This window comes from Lissotriton helveticus, chromosome 3_1 (assembly GCF_964261635.1).
Source record: "Lissotriton helveticus chromosome 3_1, aLisHel1.1, whole genome shotgun sequence".
Classification (NCBI taxonomy): domain Eukaryota; kingdom Metazoa; phylum Chordata; class Amphibia; order Caudata; family Salamandridae; genus Lissotriton; species Lissotriton helveticus.
This window is the reverse complement of record NC_136061.1, coordinates 222,951,016-222,970,870: the sequence shown is the minus strand read 5'-3', so window position 1 is coordinate 222,970,870 and position 19,855 is coordinate 222,951,016. Positions and strand designations below refer to the sequence as shown.

At 44.4% G+C, this 19,855-nt stretch overlaps 1 protein-coding gene across 5 annotated transcripts in view; it reads right to left on the bottom strand.

Annotated features, from left to right (window-relative positions):
• The window catches only part of DTX2 (deltex E3 ubiquitin ligase 2), a 755,107-nt gene that overhangs the window by 389,658 nt on the left and 345,594 nt on the right, over window positions 1-19,855 (bottom strand). For all 5 annotated transcript variants that reach the window (XM_078679655.1, XM_078679656.1, XM_078679654.1 and 2 more), the window contains exon 3: window positions 16,397-16,991. In XM_078679655.1, coding sequence (XP_078535781.1) covers window positions 16,397-16,991 — 595 coding nt within the window. The remainder of the gene's footprint in view (window positions 1-16,396; window positions 16,992-19,855) is intronic.

Here is a 19,855-nt window from a genome sequence, read left to right as displayed (position 1 = left end):
TGCTCTTTCCCGATGGAAGAAAAGAAGAAACTAGCAACGAGACAGATGACCCAAATTGTTTGCCACTCAAGTGATGTGTGTGGAGAAAGGTCAAAGCACATTTAGAGATAAGAGGAGTGGTGGAGGCGGGCACAGGAATGCAGCTGGTACACTGCGCACCGCTGCTCGCTCCCGAGAGCCCCAAGCCATGGCAGTTAACTTTTGGAAGAATGGTGGGACATGCTTTGGCCATTTGCGTGCTTTCATTACTGAAAGCAACAGGCAAAGGCCAATAGAACATGTGGGAGTTAACTAACTCCCACGGAGATGTTTAGGAACAGTGTGGAGTGCTCAAAAGAAGCCTCCCATGGAGCAGCACATGCGCGCTGCCTTAGGCTCCACCTAAAAATATTAAAGGTCTGCTCACTTGTGAAAAGACAAAAAGCAACTGACACTTTGCTGGGGCCCAGACATACAGCTCCTTCTCATCACACTGTGAGACAAAAAAGCTGTTTTTCTGGATCCATGTTTGCGACACTATCACAAAACTCCTTCATCTCACAATGTTTCTCTCTCTCTCTCTACATGAGCGGCAGTTAGATGACAGAGCTCTGAGTATGCGTCTCAGCAAGGAACCAGATACTATTAGATTTATCTTAAGTCTAAGAAGAAAATCAGGACAAGCTACTTTCTGAGGCACAGACACCATAAACATGGATGTCAGTGGATTTCTTCTTATGCTAACTGTCGGAACAACCCCAGTGCAGCACCACTACCTCAGCATGACTCTGCACCACCTCAGCATCATCTCCCATCACTTTGTCTGCCCTCAAAATCTTGGTATCTGTTGATTCTCCCCTTGTGTCCGTCTGCGGCTCATGTTATAATTCAGGTACTATTGCCCAACTTCCACCCTTCCATTTTTTATGCGCCCCCGACCCCCATAACAAAACAAAAAAATCTATAATAAACGAGCATTAGAACAGGGAGGATGAAGTTGCAAGCATTGCAAAGACGTTATTTCTTTTTTTAATAGGCTCCTTCACTTGTACTTAATGTATTCTTGGTTATATATTTGGTAACCAAAAAATGCGTATAGCACTTTTTTATTATAACTTTTCAACATGCTGCACAGCAGCCACAATGCTCTAGCCTAAAGACTTTGGCAAAGCCAAAAGCTCTGACTAACACTTACAAGGTCCCAAAAGCGAGACTTACTGGCTATGGCAATTTTTTTTAGAGTTGGTCTCGGGTCTGAAAATGGTACTTGGGAGCAAGACGAGATAAACAGCGCGGGGTATTAGAACAGGGTTAACCCAAAACAAGTCACTGAGACCTGGGTAATCGAAGTACTGAAAGGAAGGGGTCTCAGTGTGAGAGCAATTATAATTATAAACTTTAAGGAAGATTAGACAACAATAAATGAATCCAACATTGTTTTAATTCACAATGAGGAGCAATGTACCAAATATATTAATCATTTTCAATGCATAAAGTAGGTCGAACGGTGCCCAAAAGGGGAGGGAGGAAGTGAAATTGTGAGGATGGTGTGATGAAGGTATTGTGACAATAAAAACAAGAAAATATCAAAAAGTTACAGTTGTGTTTTCATTATATTACACATAGAATGATTCACTGTGCCGATATATACAAATGTCATACTCCGATAATGCAATTAATGTCAAAATGTAGGTAAGGAGTTGACTAAAAGAACGTTGTCGACGTTTCGACCCTCTGAATAGGGCAGGATTAGTTGAGCCCTTGCCGTGGGGTCTTCTTCAGTTCCAGATGAGCCCACAATCACTTCCCTATGGAATCTTCCACCAGTCCTAGGCCACTTTAGATGTGGGAATTGCAAGGCGTGCGACACAACGATCCAAACCAAGGAATTTGTACACCATCAGCACAAAATACCATTGAAGTTCCACAGCAATTGCAACACATCCAATGTAATTTACGCCATTGTCTGTCCGTGTGGACTAATATACATAGGCCAAACACAACAAAGGGCCAAAGTACGGATTCTTCAGCACATGAGCAGAATAAGGTGTGATGTCCAGGGGGCACCTCTAGTTGATCACTTCAAGTCCGCAGCCCACTCCCCTGACAGTCTGAAATGGGTTGTGAATTAAAACAATGTTGGATTCATTTATTGTTGTCTAATCTTCCTTAAAGTTTATAATTATAATTGCTCTCACACTGAGAGATAAACAGCGCAGCACGAGGCATGAGCCGAATATGGTTTTCACCTTACTCTCAAACTCACCTTTTATCCGCTGCTTAGACACGGCAGCACTAGGCCAGAGGCGGACTATGGGTCGGCTGAAGCGGGGGGGGGGGGGGGGGGGGGGGGGCTGATCAGGGCTCGTCCCCAAGGCTACAGTGGAATCAGCACAGAGCGACTCAAATGGCGCGCTGCGAACTGGAGCGAAACCCCCCCTTGGAGAACCTCGGCATCGTCAGGTATTAGAATAACGAAACCAACTGCGATGGTGTTAGTTTCGTTGTCACTCGTGCGCAGGCCGCCAGGCTCCAAATATCCCTAAACCCCTCCCCCACCGACTTCAAGGGCACTCCCACCCACTTCCTGAAGTAAAGTTGTTAGATACCGGTGTGCAGCACGCCCAGCTCAGAGGTTTGTACCTAAAAAGCGATTCTGGGTAAACGCGACTCCATGCCCCTTCCTGACAGAAGCTTTTTATAACCGCGCACGACATTTCACATAGCAGCTGTCAAGTTATCATATGAAAACGCGCTAAAGCCCATGCCCCCTTCCCTTCTGTGAGGGCTGCGGGCTTTGTTACACCGCTGCTTCTAGTTCAGAGTTAGGCTAGTGATCAAGCAATCTTATTTTCTCTCTCCTGCGTATAAATTGGTTAATATGTGCGATGTACAACGAAAACCGCACTGTGCGCAATTACTGACCCAGATACGTTTCCACCTTCTTCTCCGTCACGTCCGGTTTTGTTTACTCTGATCTGGTTTAAAGCGTTCCCTCGCACGCAGGCTGGTTTACATTCACCAGCTCGGGACGGAGGTGCTCCGCTGCTCGCGGGAGCTGGGTTCGAGGTGGTAAATCAAATAACGAATGATATGTATCGGAATGTAATACTGGAGGAGTGACAATGACTACAATAGTAGTGTATAAAAGTATAGCAAGGGAATATTTAGCGCTCAAATGGCAAATACTGTGGGAAAAGGTATTCACATTTTTGGGTAACACTGGTGTAAGTAAAAGGGAAGGCTCGCATGACTCAATAACTTCAACTGCAATGCAATTACTATTTGATCAGAACGAAGAGGTGTATGCTTGAATGTCAGAAGAAAAGTTAAAGACTGACCCTGAAATCGGTGGGTAAAAGTGACCAAGTACTTATACTGATTCCACCTACAGTGTCTGCCACTACCGATCAACACCAGGCCTCATAGAATGTCAAATACAATGTCTATAACAGTGGCATGGTTCCAGGATTTTCCCAAGGAGCCTTCGTAATGGGTGTAGAAAGTAGTTCTAGGTGATGTAATAAACGCTCACCTGGATTACAGCAAGGTGTTGTGTTGCCTGCTCTAATAATACTTCGATGACATTGGTTTGCCTCTACATTAAAAAAGCCTAAACGCGTGTCCTAGTCCAAATAATTGCTACATTGGGTAATACAGGTAAAATACCTTACTAGTCATCCTTAAAACAGACGCTTGAACTTTGAAGCTCTAATCAGGTTCCGTTGTGGTTCCCTCCTATCAAATGAAGCTGTAAGCAAAGGAAACGGGCTGCAGACCAGGCGTCTAAGTGATGGAAGTTGCTTCTATGGTAATTGAAATAAGTCTTCTTTTGCCACATTTTTCTCGTACCCAAATTCCTTATTGTGTAGGCCCTTCTAGTAAGAGTGTACTCTCGTATGAGTTCTGAATCTGCTCCATGAGTTTAGGATGTTAGTTGATGAGTGCCTCGTGATCCTGGGGTAGAAGGTGCTATTCAAATGCAGTTGGTATTAGTAGGTATCATGTTTGCCCCAGACAGACCGGTGTCCTCAGAAAGAGTTTGAGTGGGATCTCACTTGTCAGTTGCATCATATCCTGGTATAGATTTGGTTGGCAGAGCAGGTATCCTGAGGCACAGTATCTTATTGCATTGCTTATGAAGAGAGGCCTTTTCCAGAGATCCATTTTTGGGTGTGACAGATGTTTTTTGAAAGTGACTTGACAGGATGAGCTGCTGCTAATCCTGCTTAAAAATATTATAAGGGGGACCATGCTGAAAGAAGCCTCCATACCTTGCAAACACCTTTTAGTCAAATGTTCCCTGGTCAGCTTGCCAGGCTTCTGCTCCCTTGCAATAGCCTTTAGTGGTAGGGAACTTTATTTTTTGTGCAAATATTACTGTCAAAACAAACTTTGCTTTCTCAATTTAAATAATAGCTTCTCTAGCTACTTGGCCAGGTAGACAACACATGCTCATCTCCTTCAACTAGACTTCACAACCTCCTCTCTCTATGAACCGAACCGGATCATTTTTGCTTTCTCCATCAAACAGGTGTCTACAGGGACGTGGGCCTGTGTATTTCTGTCTGCTCTTTGTCATTGTCTCCCGAGACCAATATACCGTTTTGTTGTTCTGTACCTTGAAATCGTCCTCACAACAGACTCCTTCCGTTACTAAAAGCCCTTAACCCAATACTACCACCAACAGCTGTCGCTTTTTTGGCTTCCATGTTAGATATATTGCAAATGAGTATATTAAATTCAGGCATAAGTGTTACCTGCACCTGGGGCTCCCACGCCTTCCCTGGCTCATGCCGGCTGCTCCTGTTTCTAGCCTATCCCAGGGGCAGACCGCACACCCAGAGCGCAGTGTCTGTAGCCAGCCTCGTGCAAACTGCCTTACGTCAGTGCCCCACCTCCTTCCAACCCTCTACGTTCATAGTAGCTTGAAGTTTGCACTCATGTATGTGGTTGTACTGAAGAGGACACGTAGAAATAGTATTAAACGTAGATGTATTGCCTCCCTTGTAAACACGCTTGGTCTCTTTAGCTGCTCCAGTTCTAATGACAATTCACCCCTCTAGAACATGAATATGTGACATCATGGCTAGGCAGAAGCACTACCAAGTCTGCAGTGGTCAATGAGAGTGAGTCTCATGCATAGTGGTATCCGAAGTGGATTCTGCAAAATTAAAAAAATTATGGCGATCTCTGTCTCTACAGGGTACATGTTATGTTAAGTGCATTTGTAGCATATTCCCACCAAATACATGGTCTTGCGCGCTTTTGCAGTTCTGGGATTCTCACTGGCTGGTGTCCATGTTCTCTGTTGGCATTTATTGTTGCTTAGATGTGAGGGATATTGGAAGTTATTGGCAAAGTTGGGGAACATTAATGTATATCTCATTGATGAAAAAGGATAATAATAACAGCTGGCTAGATCCTGTAATAGACCCGTGTGCCTACGTACACTGCTGTCGGTTTCATTTTACTTGGGCTTCCAGCTGCCCTTGCTCAGCATCAGGATGTTAGGTTTTGAGACATCTGTGTCTAATATGTGGCTTTGATGTCATTCTATGCATAGGTGATGTGCATGTCTGCATTTCAATGTACCACAGGTGGCACACGCTTTTCCAACTATATAGGTTGGAGTTGTGTTACATCTTGTGTGCATGATGGAGCCAGGAGTTCTTGTATAAAATATACTTTTGTTCGGACGCAGGTGTTCTGTCCACAAAGTCCTAGAGAAGCTCAGGTAGCAAGAAGTGTCATCTCTACAGTTACAAGATGCAGAGCCCTAGCTCTCATACTCCAGCACACAAGATAACCGTACTTAATAGGGGTGTTAAAATATTATTGTCCCCGAGGACTGAGAACCCTGCAAACGATTCAGATGATTCTCCCCTGAAAACACAGGCAATATATATATATATATATATATATATATATATATATATATATATATATATATATATATATATATATATATATATACACACACAATCTCCTTAGTCAAAGGTCATTTGGTTCCCCGTAAAAAGAGGCCTGTACAAATCATGTTTTCCGACTTATCAGGACTGCAACAGAATTTAAGTAAGGCTACCTGAAGTTAGAAACGGTCCCAGCTACCAAAGGACACAATAGCAAGTGAAATGCTTAAAGTTCAGCCTTGCACGGTTATATATGGTAAGCAACGTATGGGGATAGCAAATGTCTCAAAGCAGAAACTGCTATTATGCATAATAAGGATAAAACGTGACCTGCACTGATATTCTTGAATGTCCTGATAGCCTCTCGTTGCTGCTATTATTGCAATTGCCAGCTAAACCACTAGTGGTGCTATTTTGACTTGAACCCAGTAGAACTGGTTTCTAAACCACTCATTCCCCTACTAATCAAGTCAATAATACACCACAGAGGTACATAGAGCATAAAGCAATCATTTGGTTAAAAAGAAGTAAAAACACGACAAACTTCATATAATGAAGGAGCAGTCAACTGATTAAATAGGAAATGTATAAACAATGTAAGCAAAGCGATAAAAAAGTAAGCATGCAAAGCAATTCAGTTTAGACATATTCAGTCAGTTCTCTTTTTTGCCTAATTCTTTTGCCACAATGTTGCAAAGTTTTATGGCTCTGCAGGACAGTTGGACAGACGAGCCTCCAAGGCATTTTATAACTGCCACTCTACAAGTCCTTATTTGTAAACTCCTTCATATTTCCTAACGGCTACGGCGCTCGACCTCGGACCTGGGGAACTAGGTTCGAGTCTCGGTAACGTTAAACCTCCTGTGATTCTGGGCAAATCACTTAATCTCCCGGTGCCTAACAAAAATGAATGTGTGTTCTCATGCAACGTAACTGGTGCTATGTAAAGCGCTCGGATACCTGGTTCGGTTCGGGTCTAGTTCGCAATATATAAAACTCTGCAAAAAAAAAAAGAATGACCCCAGCGTCAATAGCGTGAGATATTGCTTTTTTTTTGCGTGAAAAGTATTCGGACAAGTACGGTTGGGGTTTCAGCTTTCCCCAACTAAATCACTAGAGTCCATCAAATATGTTCAGGTAAAAGGGCAGAGAACCTAAGGGTTTCATCCTTCTTCTTCGATGTCTTCCTTCTTTTAGTCTGAATCCTAGTTATACCATAAGTGTGATTATCCCCAGGATATTTGGTCACTATCTTGCTTCCGGGCAGACAGACTTTTTCCCTCTGCTAAGCTCAGCCTCTTGTTGGGTCACCTCTCCTTTTACTCGTGGGGCCCTCTTCCAACGCCTCTGAGAAGCATTTTTGCAACTTCAGTTTGTTGCCTGTTCTTTGGTCCTCGCTCCATAGCAACAGTCAGCAGATTCCACTAATACCTCTATCCGGTTACTCCCCCTGCTCCTTGGTGATGTTCATAATGACTTCCCTTGCATCTTGGCTGTACCATGCAGTGGGTTGCGTCTCCCCTACTTCTTCGTAATCCCCATATAGCACCACTCCCTTCAATTTTTAGTTGTGTTATTCAGTGGGTTGCTTCTCTCATTCCTGTGTGAAGTCAAAGAACCTCTTTCTTTCCATCTCCACCTGTCCTTTCTATCCTTGGCTGTCCCACTCAGGATTTTTACCCTTTACTCTTGGTAGAACCAAAAGGATCGTTCACTTTCCCTCCAGCTGTCCACTTCAATTGGGTTGCTCTTCTCTGGTTACTGATTGGAGACATTTTACCCTTGCCTTTCTCCAGCAGGTTGTACTTCCATTCCCGAGCAGACACTAATTAGTATTCTCCCTCTGTCTTTATCTGTCCTAATCAGAGGCAGCACTTTCACTCCTGTCTGGACCCCATCAAGCATTCAGCCTTCTCCATTTAGCTTTCCTACTCAGCAGGTTGTCCATTTCCCAAGAGTGGTTGGATCTATAGAACGTATTACCACCTTCTTTTGCTATCCCACTAAAAGAATTGGCCTTCTCCCGACCCTCAAACTGGTCAGCTCTTCTATTGCTCCTGAAAAGACCACATAGAACATGTACTTTCTGCTCTCACCTTCCCATGTCTTTGGATTGTCTCTCTTTCACTATTGAATGAATATCCCCTCCCTTAAGCAGGGCCTCCCTATGTGCAGCTCCTTTTTGACTAACACCTCAATGGATTACACTATACTTAAGTAGGTCATGGATGCTCAACTACTATTACCAAGTTTGATACCAAAACACATTCAAGTTGACATAAAACAGCTCTGAAATAGCTAAAGTCAAGCTCCCCTTAACCCACCCTAATAAATCTAACACTACAGGTGAAGAACAAGCTCCAAGAGGTTGGAGCTGAGAAGTCGACTTTACACCAGTAAGCCCTGCAGTCCCAGGCAGGCAAAATTACCCTCCTTGTGCACACGAGAGTCGTTACAGTAGTAGCTGGAGAAAGTGTAGACAGAAGCTCATGTAGCTTGCTGGCAGGTGTCCAGCACTGGGACACCACTAGGTAATGCCAGAGTAGTGGCATGGGCTCTGATGAAATGAGACCGAAAGACCTCAGGAGGCTCCTTCTTGATACAGAGGTAAACCAATCTCAGGTTTGTTTCTGAATTACTGTTCTTTCTTTGCAACTGTAAGTTCAACAAAGAGTTGGTTGTCAGTCGATACAGAAGCTAAAGGCTCTACCTGGGTCAAACGTGTGTAGCCTACTCCTTAGAGGGATGTGCCAGAGAGAAGAAAAGAGACAGCATAACAGACTGTCCCACAAGGAAAAGCTACACCACTTTTGGGGAAAAAAAGGTTTGTGAGAACTAAACTATCAACTTGTCAAGGAAGAAAGTGGTATAAAGAGACTGCACTGACTGCGCACACAGTACACAGACAGGACACAGAGAAGTGACTGTAATGAGGAAAATGGTCTTAAGAGTCAGCAACCTCAAAGAACTGTGCATGGGTTCAAAAGGCATGCCTTTTAACAACACTTACCCACATTAAGGTTCCAATGCGACAAATTAAAAGGGCAGGAGCAAACATAAGTAAGCCCTTTCAAAAGCACATTGCTACTGGTGATTTGAACAAAAAGGGCGATAATGACATTGGCAGGCAGGAGACAACTAACCCAAGGAGCTAGCTGCACGTCTGCTATCTTTTTAGCAAGCCAAGGCCAAATCCACCTTTCCTTAGAAAAGCTTAGAGCTTACATGTCAATTTGTTCACGGACACGTTTAGAGCAATTCGTGTTTGGCTTTTGGTTTTATCCCCGTTTTCTCCTGTTCCTGGTGCTCCGCCCGACGGCGAGTCTTGTCCCGTCGTCCGGCCGGGTACTGCCTGTCTTATCTTACTCAACTTGGTTCACTGGCCGGAGCTGTCTCCCGTCGTGTGAACTACCCAAATTAGCTTTCCCCTTGGCAGTTTGAGATAGTCTTTGTTTTGGGGCACTTGCGTGGACCACTGTACGGTGTGTTTTGCTGCTCAGCTACTAGAATCACGGTAACAGCGCGTTTGCGCTGCCTCTATTATATTCTTGTATGTGGTTAACATTGCATGTGACAGGTTTTTGATAACTTCTTGGCAGATTACACCTTGTGCATACGTCAGAAGAAAGGCACGCATCACTCACATTCCTCCCTGGGAATAGAGTGGGGTACGAATCAAGTATTCCTCATAATTCTCGATGAGAATAGCGTGGTGAGATTCACATACCATTACCTTGTACATACTAGCATATTTTGGGGTATAGAGCTCATAATCTTTGTCCTTCTGTTGTACAGGGAGACAACACCAATTTTTCCTACCATTTGTATCCCAAAGCCCAGACTGTTAGCTGTGGAAGGTTATATATATATATATATATATATATATATATATATATATATATATATATATGTGTTGTGTATTTACACTGTTTTGTAGCAAAGTATAGGTTGTAACGTCTTCCTTCCTTTACAGCCTGCCTACTCATCAAGTAAACACGCCGAGGTTCCACAGACAAGACCTGCTATTTCCCCCGCCTTTCCTTGTTTTGTTTCCCTGTTTTCCCCTGGCGTGCCATTCGATACTCTAGAGTCTGATAGAGTCGGAAGGCCGTAGGGGAAGACTGAGGACTACTCTCCAAGTTCCTGACGCTCCTGCGGAACGAGCCTGGCAATCATTACAATTACACACGCAGATGACACTTAGCTCTTTATCTTCCAGTCACAAAACTATGTCAACATGGCTACCACGTTGAGATCTTGCCTCGCGGAGGTCACCCAGTTGATGGATCTCAGCTGTATTAAGTTGGGCAAAGGGAAAAAGGAGGTTTTTATCAGGGGAAATCAATCCTGCATCTGGGCCACCGCATGGTGGCCGAACTCTCTTGGACCTTTAACCACGTCCAGGGTTAAAAAACTGGGCATTTGATGGGTACCGCAATTTCGACTGCCAAATCACAGTTGTGACAGGGAAATGATTTTGGGGTCTAAAAAACCCTTTGAAAAATTCTGTATCCTGCCAGAGTCTGCAAAACAAACCGTAATCCAGGCACTGCTTATGATCAGGCTGGATTACTGTAACGTCCTGTGCACCTGGGGGTGTCTAAACGCGAGCTGAAAAGACTGCAGCGAGTGCAGAATGCGGCGGCCAGTTTTCTGTTGGATCTTCCAAGATGGGCTCCTATGGGAGCTGCACTTTTCAAGTTGCACTGGTTGCCGCTAAAATAATTACCTTTACAGCCCTGTGCGTTTATTACAGGGCTTTTACAAATAGTTATCTAGATTCTTTCATCAAACCATACCTCCCTGCCAAGAATCTCAGATCTTCGGAGCACTGCTTGCTGGCCAGCATCCCCACAATAAATAGAGTGATTATTGGGGGCTCCTCATTTGGTTACCTAGCGTCAAAACGGTTGAACTGCCTTAGCATCTAGCTTCAGCAGGCCCCGTTGGAATATCTTTTCTGAAAAAAAGAGAAAACCTGGATATTCAGCTCGGGCTGAATTTACAAAACATTGTAAGTGCTTTGCACCTCGGGAGTTGGACTTCAGTGCTGGGAAACTTCATCTGAAGTAGCTGTGCGCTTTATAAGTCACAGTATAATAATGGTAGGCGTATATAGGTTGTGGTAATGCAGTCTTCAATTGTCTTTATTTTATCTATAAAGAAACTGTTAAGTTTGTAACATAGCTACTTAGTGCATCTCTCCTCGGGTGTTAACCTTTTCCGAAGATGTGAGCTCTACGAAGATCTTAAAAAGTTTCATTTTGTTTATTTGTTAGTTTCTGAATCCTATCAGTATTGCAAGATTTTAGCAACATTAACTTTGCTTTATATGCTGACTTTAACTTCTTCCTTATACTTCCTGCTCCATTGTCGTTCCAACTAGTGCAATTTGAGTCAGCTTCCTTTAGTCTAAAACTAACAGCCTCAGTGTATCCTACCCTTCTTAGCACTTAGGTTATTATACCCACAATTAAATGGTACGTCAAACAGGTGGAACTACTGGAACCATTTTAAGACCACTACTTAGAACACTGTTCTTTTAATTACTTCTTTACACAGATTCATGCAGCAGAGAGGGTCACTACGTCCTTAAGAATACCCCAACATCTCACTGAAGGGTACTTTATGGGCAGAAACATTTTGAACGCTCAAAGTGGGTTGAAGTAACACCCACTTTCCCTTTATCTCTACCATTTGAGATCCCAAAAATTGCTTTACCCACCAATAGGTAGTTTTAACTTTGCTCTCTACAACCACACTTTCTCTCCTCTGCATCTCGGCCTTACAGCCAAAAACACATTAACACTCATCAGGAAGCGCCCATTCAACCCTAACACCTGACAAGCTCCCCTAAATTAGGTCAGTAACTCGCACATGGATAGTCTTGGACAAATGCAAGTAGGGACCAACGAAGAAGCATGTGATCCAATGTGTGGGTGAGAGCTTTCCGTCCTGTAAATGACAACAGTCTTTTAATTCCTTTTCGAATAAGTTATTATTTGCCTTGTCAGACACCAATAATGAGTTATTTTTGAGTGGTATGTATGAGAGAATGTTCATCTTTGGTTTTTGTTTTTCTCCCCATCCTCCTTTGCGGAAAATATGAAGGGAATTAGCACCAATATCCAGAAATCTTTAGTCTTACACAAAAGATTTGCTGAGTTGTCACTTTCTAGCATCTTCTACATCACTTCAAACATTTGAAATCTTGGTTGATTCAAGTTGTGCCAATTGTGACTTCTCATTACATGTTCTGATGTTACTTTTATGTATGAGTTTGAGCTTTAATTTTTCAACTCGATATCCTTCTGTATCCTTTACTACAGGAACATTTTAACATTGTATTTATATTATAAATACAATAATATGCTATTTTCCCATGACAAATTATTAACTGTGCTTTGGGGTTTATGGTATAGGGTTGAAGGCACAAAAGAAGATATTGATGAGTCTGTTTACTTGTTTCTGGAAAAAAGGTATAACAATTGAGTAGACAGGGTTTTTTTACACATGCGCTTCACCGCCCCCCAGAATTGTCTTTTTTAAAAATCCAGCAAAATTTACAAAGAATGGTACTGGAGAATTAGAATCGGATTATAATGGACAAATCAGAGGGCCACACATATGAAAGTGTCCCACAATATCACAGCGATCCTGCATATGACAACCCCCTACACTGGACCTCTAAGCAGTAGGGAAGAGGAGAACTATAAGAATGAACAGCAGTTGTTATCCCTTGAATAAAAATAGTACCCTCCTTGTTCGACTTCAATGCTACTACTATTTTGAGTAGCCTGGTTACCTTATTTTTTAATTTGGTTACATTTTACACCCATATTAAATATGGCATTGGCTTTTACACATTCCTATCTGTGCATTAGTGCATCCCTCTTTTCTTGTACAGATATGTATTGTCATAATCTTTTTGAATTTGATTTGATTGTAGTTGTAAGCTATATAGAAATGCCTAAAAAGTACCTATAACCAGATACTGTTCAGCATAAACACAAAACTGATGTGTTCCAGGTGTCTTCCTGTTCATGTGATTCACCCTGACATTTATATACGGAGTGGGCATTTTGCCGGTCTGAGTTAGAAAGAATTAGCAACTGTTTATTTCACCAGATAAAACTGAAAGTGTTAACAAGGAAGTTTGTATGGGGTGCTCTTTGTCTCGCTCACCCGTTTCTAATAAGTACCACTGACTACCCTCCTGGTGTTTAGGGATGATTGCATAGTTTCTCTTGGAACTTGATCACCTATTAGGGGGTGCCTCCTGCTGTGTTATGTGAACGGTGGGTAGCACAGCAAGCAATAGTTAATTTACTTGGGGCTGTTTCACTAGTATTAGAACATTGGAATGTTGAGAGCTCCATTGAAGACAAAGGAGTAGCTCGGGCTTATATTAGCTGGTAGAAGCCCGGAGCACCAACATCCGAATGTTTGTCTTCATGTTTCTCCTTCTTTAATTTAGAACACTCTATGCGTAGTGAGTGGAATATTCCAATAGCCCTTTTGCCCCTGAGCTATACTAGTTGTTAAGGTCCTCTCCCTCATTACAGACCCAGGCCTATAACTCAGGTTCAGGGCCTTTAACAACTGGTAAAGCCCATGGCAGCGAGCTATAATATCGCAGTACAATTAATTCCATAGGTGTTCTAACCATGAGCTGATTGAACTCTAAACCGAAGAATTGGATTCAGTGAAAGAGATACATATATTATGTAGCAACGGCTTTGGTTACATGTCTTGTGATAAAAATGGGAGGGGGTTTTTACAGTAAGTGTTGCCTTTTTGATCAATTATCCTATGATTAATTTCACTAGCTTTAGGCTTGTCTAAAGAAATCAGTAGTGTACAAAGAGAGAGCCATTAAAGGCAGGGAGAGGGTTATAAATGAGATGTGTGGGACGAACTAGATTGCATTTGAGGCTGTAGATGGGGTTGTATTTATTTACTTAGTAAAAACCTATATGAAGAACAAATCCAGTTTTTTTGTGTAGGTTTCCAATTAATTAATGCTTCTGTTAACACATGCTGCACGGAACACACTGAGCACAGATCAAATAATTTAAGAATATAAAAGGAAATTGATTAATTCCACATAAAACTGTCCGATTCCTTTAAGGACTGTATACATTCTACCTCAATAAGAATAAAAATGGATTCCGACATTTGGATTTCGGTTTGTAGCCAGCAGCCAAAGCGAGTGCAAGGTTAAATCTCAACAATATTTCCATTCCTCGTTCCTACCCTACATTTCAACAGTGGCTAATGGGCAGACATCCTAAGCTTACAGAAAAGGGGGAAAGGAAAGAGAAGACACATGACGTAAATAGCAGGATTAGAGTGCATACATTGTCAGGGGATGACCATTCCCAAGTCAAAACTAAATTATTTTTTAAACTAATTCATCTCTTTCCAGCATTTGAAGATCATAACCTCTAATTAATTAATGGTTATAAAAATACGTCGCAGCATCACTAGTAAATCTATGAAATAAATAGGTAACAGTGTTTCAACCACAACACTTCCTGTACCTGGTCAACCAGATTCTTAATCTGCATGAGGGGCTAAAAATTCATACCGTGTCTGCTAAGGTGACCACTTCAGAGATGTTGCGATCATGTGTACATTTATGTTGTTGGAAGCAAAATTTGTCCTGGCAGCAGCGTGACCAGTACAGAGGCATGGCAGGTATAGGCAGCACTCCGTCATAAATATGAATAGCTTCTATTATGTCCCACGTGTGGTCCCTTTGGCCTTGTGCCCATCTTCTAGGAACGGTACAAAAGGGGGGTGGTGATGGATGGAGCATCTCCACACCACTGGAGTCAAGCTATCCTGGCTGAAGACGGCTGATAGCCAGAAACCGGTCCTAGGATGCTTGATTCCGGTCCAAGGAAGACATGGATTGGCAGTTCGGGCTGGACAGGATTTAGGCCCAGATCTCTGTACTGGGGTGAATGTATGACATTGTTCTGCATTCTGTCCATCAACTGTTGTTTTTGCATTTGTTACCCCGAGTGGGACGGGTATGCTCAGACGTGAGTCCCGTGCTCTCCACACCACTGGAGTCAAGCTATCCTGGCTGAAGACGGCTGATAGCCAGAAACCGGTCCTAGGATGCTTGATTCCGGTCCAAGGAAGACATGGTTTGGCAGTTCGGGCTGGACTGTTCCCATGAGGCACAGGGTCAAGACTGATTTGCAAATGGCCATGTCTGAATTGGGGTGGGGTGGTGAGCAAAAAAACGATGGATTTAGGCCCAGATCTCTGTACTGGGGTGAATGTATGACATTGTTCTGCATTCTGTCCATCAACTGTTGTTTTTGCATTTGTCACCCCGAGTGGGACGGGTATGCTCAGACGTGAGTCCCGTGCTCTCCACACCACTGGAGTCAAGCTACCCTGCTCAGACGTGAGTCCCGTGCTCTCCACACCACTGGAGTCAAGCTACCCTGGCTGAAGACGCCTGATAGCCAGAAACCGGTCCTAGAATGCTTGATTCCTGTCCAAGGAAGACGTGGCTTGGCAGTTCGGGCTGGACTGTTCCCATGAGGCACAGGGTCAAGGCTGATTTGCATATGGCCATGTCTGAATTGGGGTGGTGTGGTGAGCAAAAAAAACGATGGATTTAGGCCCAGATCTCTGTACTGGGGTGAATGTATGACATTGTTCTGCATTCTGTCCATCAACTGTTGTTTTTGCATCTTCTAGGAACTGCAAAATCCTTCAGCAAGGACTCTAGTAAACACCCTCTTAGTAAATACTCCCCAGACTTTGTAATTAACACTGAGATCTGTTCACTTTTAATCTGTCGATGTCCTGGTCTGCAACGGTTTGTTGAAGACAGCAGATAAAATCTAAGAAAATAAAACCTGCATTCAAATTGGGACTCTGCAATAAAGGTAACACCAGGAATTTTTCTAGGATTTGGTATTTTTTGCAAATAAATGGGAAATAACTTGCAGCAAACAAAATGCCTGCATGCTTTTCATAATTTATTTGCATTTGGTTTTCAGATGCCTGATACTACAGGAAAACATTCACGTAGTGGTGTTAACAGGAAATACTGCATCACTGATGTAGTATTCTCACTGCAACCTAAATGCGTGGAAACAAGAAAAAAGTGTTAACTAGAATACCGCTCATGTACAAATGACCATGACAGTTTTGTCATTAGTCTCTCTGAATACTATTTTTCTATTAATTGGTGCATCATAGATCTGTTGCATTGTAAAGTGCCCCCACTCAGCTAAAAGCATAAAAATATAATTGTTGACTGTTATCACTTTTAGGGTTAGTCCTTGTCCCAGTGGGAAGACATGAAAGGAACACTTTTCAATACATCCCTCATGGTGAGAAAAAATAAGGGTACGTTGACAGCTGACAGCTAACAAATACATCTCAGGCTTCAGCAATACTTAAGAGCAAAGAAGCATCTATTATATTCACATTCAGCACAAGAACCTCTCCTTTGTTTGTGTGCTGTGCTGTACCTGGTCCCATTGGAAGTAGATGGTAATGGTGCCGGAACTGGACCTTGTGCTCCAATCTGTGCAGGAGTTAGCTGTCCCCACGTGGTGCTGGTATGTTGTCTGGAAGCCAGCTTCGCCCCAGGTGTGGGTTTCAAATAGGGAACAAAACCAGGAGATCCCAATGAAGGAGTCCGCCCCGAACTATGCAAAGCTGCTGGAGTGGCTATGTTCATTGTGGAGTGTCGAGAACGACTGTGAATAGGACCCACTCCATTGCTGGACAAACACTGCTGGCAGGTGCAAGCCACGGCTTTGTGGACAGGCCCCATAGCCGACGTCACTGGATAAGGGGTGTCAAAACGCCGCTGGATTTTCCTTTGGAATCCAGTTTTCTTGTTGATCTGGATTAAAAAGACAAAGTCAATGATATAATGGAAACCCAGGGATGAAAGATCTACCCTTTGATGCCCACCAGCGTAGCAGTCCTCCAGGAATATACAAAGGTTCATTTCATAAACCGTCCAGGATCCATCATCGCCCTGCCACTCCCACTGAATCCCCTTCCCTGGGGCTGTGTGTTGAGGGTAGATATGTCTCCTGACACTTCGCATAGTTCCTAATTTTAAAGGAAGAAGAAATACGGGTGTTAACCAGGCTGCAGTAGCACAGAAAAGCTTTCAGATTTAGCAGCAAGTAAAGACCATGGCACACATCCAAATTGTCATATCAAACATATGCACTCAAACCAAACAAAGATTTAGCAAGCAAAAAGTAAACAGGGCTGTCACAATTATGAAGGGCTGTGTTGAGATGGCTTACCTGATGTAACTAACTGATCAAAGTCTTTGTAATGAGGACCTGAACGGGGCGGACCGGAAGTGGGAAGAGAGCGTGCCACACCCGTCCCCACCGAAAGCGGACAGTGGTCTAGTGGCGGATCAAGCCAGAAGGGAGGGCCAGTGACGAATGCGGAACCGAGATGCCCAAATAGCATCGGAGAGGAGACGGTGGGTGGCAGCATCGGAGGAGGAGAGCAGACGGCGATTACAGAGCGGAGCGAGGAGGCGGACGGCAACATCGAAGGAGGGGAGCAGACGGCGAGTACGGAGCAGAGCGAGGAGGGGGACTGCGGAAGCGCGAAGGAGCCAGCAAAGCGGGATACAAGACGAGCTGCACAGGCGCGGTGCGTCCATTGGGGCGTAGCCCCACTAAGCCCCATGGACCCACCGCGCCGTCACGTCGTCACTGAAATAAAAATAAAAATATAGCATGATCGCGCTACCCGCCGGCCGGGAATCCGGGAGACACTCGACTTTTCCGGAGTGCGCAGGTGGGGTGGGGGGGCTGGGTCTGCTGCAGCTTGAGTGACAGTCCACTCAGCTGCAGCAGTACTGCGCAAGTGAATGTTTGGGCACAAGCTATCCCGAGCATGCGCAGATAGTTTCCTGCGGAAGTCTCCCTTAGAGAGAGGACCAGGGGGCGGGCCGCAGCCCCCGGGGTTATAAAGGGCGACTGGGCGAGCAGTCATGGTGCCCCCCTAGCCAATCCTGGCGCTGCATGCAGCGCCAGGATTGGCTGGTCTAGAGGTCCATGTGCAGGCCAATCATTGTGTGACTTTGCACCATCCGCTACTGTAACATACATTAAGTACATATGTCACACTGTGACACAGTGTGGATCATGAAATAATTTCCGTAGCGGCAAGTGCCCCTTTGCACAAAAGATATGAAGACATACGTCAGCAGTACTTTCTCCTATCTCGGCATGAATTCGCGCAGAAATCTTTTTTGAAAATGTACTCTTTAAGACCAATTCCTAAAATCCAGTCCAAGGGAAGGTTCCCTACATGGCTCTGCAAGTGTGCACCTCCTACTCTGAATAACCCAAAATGTGAGCCTCTGGTATTTTTGACCCGTTTTTGGCCTTGACGCGCACAGCAACCATGATCATGTTTAGGGCTGCTATTGTGATGCATTGCAATCCAGAACGGTCGGATCCAGAGTAGCACACCATGTGCACTTTCCATTTCAAGCGTGACCACTGTCTGCTCACTGGATGTCCATAAGTTAACAATTGCTGCAGTGCTCAATTGTAAGCTGGAGGGCAAGCCTTTTTTCTGCTACTGGTTGGGGGCAAGTGGTTCATGCCTGTGTCTGTTAAGTCTTTGACAACGAGGCACTTGGTTGCTTCGAGTGTGCCTGGGTACCACATCTGCTTACGGGGCAGCATGTGCATAGCAGGATGTATTGAGATTGTGTGTGTGTGTGGGGGTGTGTGTGGGGGTGGGGGTGGGGTTGTGTGGGGGGGGAGGGGGGGGGGGTTCGCTTCTGCCTCCCAAGCAGCATCAGACGCTGCCCTCTTCAGTGACTATCAGCGCTTTACAAAATGGTGTCGAATAAACACATGTTTTAAAAACAATTAATATTATTCATGTATCATTGGTGCTGGAGTACAAGGTTCGAGACTGGTATTGAACACTGACAAGCTGTGTGCAGTTATATGGTCATAAAAATACATGAATGATGGATGAATGGTGGATGAATGGTGGATGCAGGGTGGGTGCAGGGTGGGTGCAGGGTGGGTGGATGGATGGATGGGTGGATGGGTGGATGCATGAATGATGGGTGGATGGATGGATGGGTGGATGGGTGGATGCATGAATGAATGATGAATGCAGGATGGATGCAGGATGGGTGGATCGATGGATGGGTGGATGGATGGGTGGGTGGATGGATGCATGAATGAATGATGTATGGATGCTGGGTGGGTGGGTGGATGGATGAATGAATGATGGATGCTGGATGGGTGGATGCATGCATGAATGAATGATGGATGCAGGATTGAAGGGGCGGGTGGATGGATGGGTGGGTGCATGAATGAATGATGGATGCAGGATGGATGGGTGGATGCATGAATGAATAATGGATGCAGGATGGATGGGTGGATGCATGAATGAATGATGTATGGATGCAGGATGGGTGGGTGGGTGGGTGGATGGATGGATGGGTGGATGCATGAATGATGTATGGATGGATGCAAGGTGGTTCGGGCTCGGTCGCTGCGCTCGCTCGCTGCGGTGCAATATGCAAATTAGTTTACGCCACACCACTTTCAAATGTCACCAGCCGCCCCTGGACGAGCACTGTGTATAGCAAGCATACCCGGCGGGCTAAAGAAGGGAGAAGACGCCCGGGGTCCCGACACCTCGGCCCAGGAGAGGGGTCGTGGCCTAAGGTGAGAACCTCTCGGGGATCGTTCTGGTGGGGGTGGTGGGGAGGTCTGGGGAGGTAGGGCACACGGGTGTATTGAGTTTAGAATTCCGACACCCACCTTACCCTTATCGCACATTTTTTCTTTGGTGATGGTAGCACAAACCCCTAACAAAACAATACCAGGAATTAACCCCAACCTATTTGTTTTCTCTTTCCTTCCCTGCCCACCGGCTACAAGAGCGAAAGGGAGAGAGACCCAGAAGACCCT